Raw genomic sequence first — 5,696 nt, forward strand, 5'->3', positions numbered from 1 at the left:
GAGTCTGTGCAGTCTGTACAGTCTGTACAAACTGGGTGCTGACAAAGTGACCTTTTGCTTTGTTGCATCTAATGTGACAGTTAACGGCCGCCGTTATGTTTGGTCGCGTGATGTGAGGAAACCTTTTTTGCCGGAGGGTGACTCAGCGGTGGCGTCAAGCTCGAATAAATTATCTGTTGGTGCCATTGTTGGTATTGTTATCGCAGTTGTGGTTTTTCTTGTTATTGTGGCTGTCATTCTGTTTTTTGTACTGCGTCAGCGACCACAACAAGAACAACGAAGAGAAAAGGTGCCGATAGATGCTGTGGACTCTCAATCCACAAGTAAAACAACCACAGTGGAGACTACTCCGAACCCTCTCATGAATCCTCCTGTTGTTGCTGCTGCAGGGATTGAGTTGCAACATCATCCTTTGTCTCATACGCCTGCAACAGAGATGGAGACACATGCCCGTTCTCAAACACCTCTAGCAATGCAGTGCCATGACAGAATGACACCCACCACTGTTACCGCCGCAGTTGAAGTGAAAGAGCACCGTAACGAACTCCCTCGTGTAACGCGGGATGAGGATCCTTCCAGACGTGTTGCCGCTCCTCCAGCTAAGGATGCATTGCGACAAAAACACTTTTTGAGAGGCTCACTCCCTAATACCAATCAATCTTTGGGTAAAACGCCTATCAGATCTGATGTGCTGGGAGCTCCAAACTGCACACCACATCAGGTATCAAGTGAAACTGTGTTGACGACTCCCGTTGAAACTGAAGTTGTGCGTAAGACTGGGGAGGAGCAAATGACCTCTAAAACAATAAAACGTCAGTCTGACAATGCAATGATGACACTTTGCAATGCGGTTGGTTCTCACCCTGATCCTGACGCAGAGAAGAATGCTGAGGGGAGTCACTCAGCAACTCTCCCTGCCCCTCCGTCCTCTGAAGGAGCAGGCACGTTACCAACTCTCAGTGAAACGAGTGTTCCCCATGAGGATGAGGGTGATATGACTCCTCAAAATACAGGTGGCTCTGCTTCCAATTATGATGAGCAGTATTTTCACGAAGTGATGTCGAGATTTCCCTATTTGTATGCTTTGGTGCGTTTTTTTGAGGGAGGAGAGTTTACTCTTGACGTAGAGGAAGATGCTTAGGAAAGCGACCCAGATTCTGAAACTGCCCCTTAACACTTTCCATGAGCAGACACATTCCCAGCTCGCAGTAAAACGAATATTTCCCATGAGGATGAGGGTTATATGACTCCTGATAGTACGGATGAGTCTGCTGTTGATTGCAGCAATCAGAAGTGGTCTGACAGAATGAGGCTGATACAATGCGATGGAAACCTTTCACATTTTAATGCTGATGCGGATAACACCAAAATAACACAGTCAAATACTGTCAATATGCCTGTTTATACAACAAGTTTGAATAAATATGCCTGCCAGTGATGTGAGACAGGACCACCCTCCCAGGAACACTACTGTTACCACTCCAGTGCCACCAGAATATGTTATTGAGAAAAAGGTATCCATCTCTGTTTACCACACTATTGCCCTCAGTGATAACAAATACTGCTGTATCTGAAAATGCAGTTGTTCCTGAACAAGGTGATGATGACGTCTAGAAGGATGTTGATATTCTTGATGGCCAAATGGGGAGGAGTGACATTCTGCCCAGTGAACAAGAGATGGGTGAGACACCCGCACCTCTTTACGACCCATGGGCACCAAATACTTTTTTTGTTCGTATAGAAGTTGATGATAATAATGATTCTGATGGGGAAACCTCCTAGAATGTAGTTTTGCGTTAGTTGGAGAGGAGATTTGAGTGGAGGGACTCCATACTGCATGTTTATCAAGAGCGTTCACTGAATGATTTATATGGAGAACCAGACATTCCCCCAGTTTTTTCCCCAACTGAGAATCACCTTGAGGACGAAAACACTGCAGTTAATCCCCCCAGAGAAACGAGTAGACAGTTGCGCCGACAAGGAAAAGGTTGAGAATAATGATTCGCCATTTTTTTTTTTTTTTGTGTGTGAGTGGTATGATGGACATGAGTGGGGTTCTCTGCAAAAATAGAAGAAAAAACATTTACCAATGAGAGAGTTTGGTTGTGCATTCCTGTGTGTTGTTATTACCATTAATGATGGCATCTAGGAATTAGGGAGCTGAGTGCGGTATTTTTTTTTGGGAGACCTTTGCCATTGATTGAGTCAAAACAAGGGATATGTGTGCACATTACAGGCACAGGTAATGGTGAGAGTCATGTTAGAATGAGAATCTACATTAAAACGAATCCCTTTGCTACTGCTTGTTGTAAATAATGATATGACGATAACATTGATAACAGCTATGAGGAGGATTGTAACTACAAAACAATGTGGAGAGAGGTAGGGAACAGTGATGAATGGAATGAAGAATAACGGATTCCACTGGAGTCACTGGTGTGGAAAAAAGAAAAAAAAAACAGTACAAGAACAATATCACACGCTGAATGGAACGATTATGATGACAATAAAGAATGATCGTGAGAACAGTTTTTCAACACAATAATGAATGCTAATATTGCATGGACAAACAATGGCATTTTGTTCTGCATCGTGTTTGAGTTGTTTGTATTATTTATTATGAGCTACGTGGATTGCACTATCTGCAGAAACGTGATTATTTGATGTTGATATCTTTGTAAACTGTGTTGACATTTTCTGTTGTAATTACGCTTGCAGAATAGTCAATGGTATCGTTAATAATTTACGACCTCTGCAACGGTGTAAATACCATCACAAAGGAGTGGGCTCATATGAAGATCAAAAAGTGTGTGTATGAGGTCTGTATGCATCAAAAACAAAAACACTCTTCAGTGTAAGAGAACTCTGTGAGATGACAGTAAACCCAACATTGTATAAATAAAAAGAGAAAAAAAACAATAAATAGATAGAAACGTTTCTTTAATCTATGTTATTCCCTCTCTCTGTACCTTTACATTAATTGTCATGGAGTAGTTAGTACCCCAATCGCAATCATATTCTTCTTTCTATTCCGATAAAATGAAAGGAAAAAAAGGAAAAAAAAATTCCACTGAAGTGCCACCTGAATGACACAAAAGAGGAAAAAAAAACGAGACATAAATGGTCGAGGAATAGTAATAAAGGAAAGAATGACAATGAGTAATATATTTTATTTCTTTTTTTATGGCTAATGAATAATGTAGACATCGGTATCACAGTAGTGTCAAACACTGATAATGATGGTAAAGTGGGAAAATGTGAATACACCAAACAATATGACGGATTATTTTCATTTTTGTAGATGTGCAATAGTGAACTTGGTATTTGAGTTCCATTTTTTCTTTTTATTTGGGGATTGAAAAACAGTTAGCCTAGTATTCTTTTATATGTTTTTATTATTATATTTTCGTTTTGTTTTTCATTCCTCGTTTAACGAACACCACCTTTCTTTTCCTCGCCTTGAAGAAAAATGAGGAACCTTTTGGCGCACCTGTTTGTGAGTTTACCTAGGTGTGAATTAAAGAGATGGTGACAGTAAAATTAGGGAAGTGTTCTTGCCATTGTGTTTACTTTATTTGGTTCTCTCTCACTCTTTCTCTTATTGTCTCATGTGTAGACTCAATCTGACTAATCACAACAATGCTATTTTACAAAAAAACAACATGATGCGCCTGGTCCGCCACACTGCAGTGTTACTACTCATTTACAGCAGTATCGTATCCCGTGCGGCAGAACCCCAACCCCAACACCAACGCTGTATCTTCAATGATGCCATGCGTAAGAGTGGATCCCCCCTGCAAAGGTGGTGTTGAGAAGTACAGAGAGCAGGAGATCGTGCATCTCATCAGATACACATTGTGTCATCGTCTGATAAATGGGAGTCACTCCGCATCAACGTGTCATCACTCGATCTGGACGATGAGAAGAAGAAGTACTGCAGGGAGCATCTCGAGGACCGTAAGAGTTATTTTAAGTGTTCTACGCTTTATTACCGTGAGGATGACGTTTTGAGTGAGGATAAGAAGAATACACTTCTCAATAAGATTCTTCCTGCAGCAATCAAGTTACACAGCGATCTTCTTCTCGTTAAGCAGTTGGAAACTCCCTTCAAGGTGCCGGATTTTGGCAAAACTCTTTGCTCTCACTTCACAGTTCCAACTACTCACATCAGTGAGGGTGTTAAAGACACATATATGGTGCTGTACGTTGCCGCTGGGCCCCCAAATGGCCTGGATGATATTTGGGCTGTTCCGTGTGCAGTTCTTGAGCAAGATGGACGACCTGTTGCTGCTGGTATTAATTTTGTTGTAAGGAATATTGTGTTTGAGCGGAGTGTTGCTCGGGTTACAGCACATGTGATTGCACATGCCCTTGGCTTCAGCTATGGGCGTATGAAAGCACTTAACATGATTTCAAATGTAACGAATAAGCGCAAGGACAACAAAGCGGTTGTAGTGAAATCAGAAAAAAAAAACGAAGGAGATGGCAAAGGAGTACTTTAACTGCAAATCATTGGAGGGAATGGAGCTGGAGGATGGGAAGAGCGAGTATGACCACTCACACTTTAACCGATGCATTGCGCGTGATGAACTGATGAGCACCTGGAATCTTAACGAGGCTGATAGTCGTACCATTGGAGTAATATCTATAAAGACACGAAGAAAAAAAAATAATAATAAGGCCCGTTGGGAAATGGGAGAACGAATGAGTTGGGTCAACAAGTCCGGCTCTGAGTTGTTGGAGAAGAAGTGCAAGGATCTCGACAAGACCAAGTCTCGTGCGCCCTTCTGCGAGGGATGGAGTGAGCGGTGTACGTCTGATCGTACAGGTGTGGGGGGTATTCTGCCAAAGTGAGTTCCTTGGATAATGCTGCTGTCATGTACTCTGATGACTACAGTTCATTTGGAAGCAGTTCCTCTTCGAGCGGAGGGGTGGAGGATGAGTGCTCTGTTGTTTTACTCTTCGCATCCTGCAGGATATCTTCCTACAAGTTAATCACTGGAGTCACGGGAGACAATTCCTGGTGTCTGGACGGTGAATCCCTAAACGTGACAGGGTATGGGGGTATCTCAGTCCCAGTGGGTGGTGTGTGCGTGGCAGTGAAGTGTGTACCATTGCCGCCAATGGAAGCAGCCTCACTAACCCAAAGATGAACGAAGAAGAGAAAAGGAAAGAAGCCACTGAGGTGAAAGAGGAAATGGCAGTAACATTGCCTAATGCGAATGGACAGCAAGAAGGCAAGGATGCGTTGCCTCCCACAGTGACATCAGAGTCCACTGTGCAGCTCAAGAATGGGGCCCACGGTTCTTCTACAGAGGGTATTGCAACAGGGAATGGGAAGACTGAGACTTTATCTTTACGCAAGGATACTCTCCAGGAACCCAATAAAAAAGACTCGAAGATGTATGGACACGTTCAGTCATCTACAGTGGATGACTACAAACATTCTTCTGCTTTGTCAGATGACAGAAGTGGTAAGAGTGAAGGGTCTTCCCCAAAGCGAAGGAAGGCCAGGGACCTCACCAATACCTATACTGGGTTTATGGGAGATATCTAGCCTCACGCTGAGGGCAAACTTGACGAAACTATGTTTCTTTCTATTCAGATGCCGTTTCTGCCTTTCATACTTGGCATTTCCATAATGGTATTTCCCTGAGCCGGATACAAAGCATGCTCTGCATCTGTTTTTTTTTTTT

At 42.7% G+C, this 5,696-nt stretch overlaps 4 protein-coding genes across 4 annotated transcripts; all 4 read left to right on the forward strand.

The window, feature by feature from the left end:
• Nucleotide 1: 1 nt before the first annotated feature.
• On the forward strand, nucleotides 2–1,141 carry TM35_000371290 (uncharacterized protein; the record flags this gene model as incomplete). The annotated part of the gene is made up of 1 exon (XM_029029429.1): nucleotides 2–1,141. A coding segment is annotated over one exon (1,140 nt), but the record flags the coding sequence as incomplete, so codon positions are not given.
• A 3,052-nt stretch (nucleotides 1,142–4,193) lies between these two features.
• Nucleotides 4,194–4,502, forward strand: TM35_000371300 (surface protease GP63; the record flags this gene model as incomplete). The annotated part of the gene is made up of 1 exon (XM_029029430.1): nucleotides 4,194–4,502. The coding sequence occupies one exon, from the start codon at nucleotides 4,194–4,196 to the stop codon at nucleotides 4,500–4,502; it is 309 nt and encodes a 102-aa protein (XP_028879223.1).
• Nucleotides 4,503–4,521: 19 nt separating this feature from the next.
• On the forward strand, nucleotides 4,522–4,854 carry TM35_000371310 (uncharacterized protein; the record flags this gene model as incomplete). The annotated part of the gene is made up of 1 exon (XM_029029431.1): nucleotides 4,522–4,854. One exon carries the CDS (start codon nucleotides 4,522–4,524, stop codon nucleotides 4,852–4,854), a length of 333 nt encoding a protein of 110 aa, XP_028879224.1.
• Nucleotides 4,855–5,149: 295 nt separating this feature from the next.
• Nucleotides 5,150–5,557, forward strand: TM35_000371320 (uncharacterized protein; the record flags this gene model as incomplete). The annotated part of the gene is made up of 1 exon (XM_029029432.1): nucleotides 5,150–5,557. The coding sequence occupies one exon, from the start codon at nucleotides 5,150–5,152 to the stop codon at nucleotides 5,555–5,557; it is 408 nt and encodes a 135-aa protein (XP_028879225.1).
• Between the last annotated feature and the right edge of the window lie 139 nt (nucleotides 5,558–5,696).

Source organism: Trypanosoma theileri (assembly GCF_002087225.1).
Source record: "Trypanosoma theileri isolate Edinburgh chromosome Unknown TM35_Tth_37_V1, whole genome shotgun sequence".
Classification (NCBI taxonomy): Eukaryota; Euglenozoa; class Kinetoplastea; order Trypanosomatida; family Trypanosomatidae; genus Trypanosoma; species Trypanosoma theileri.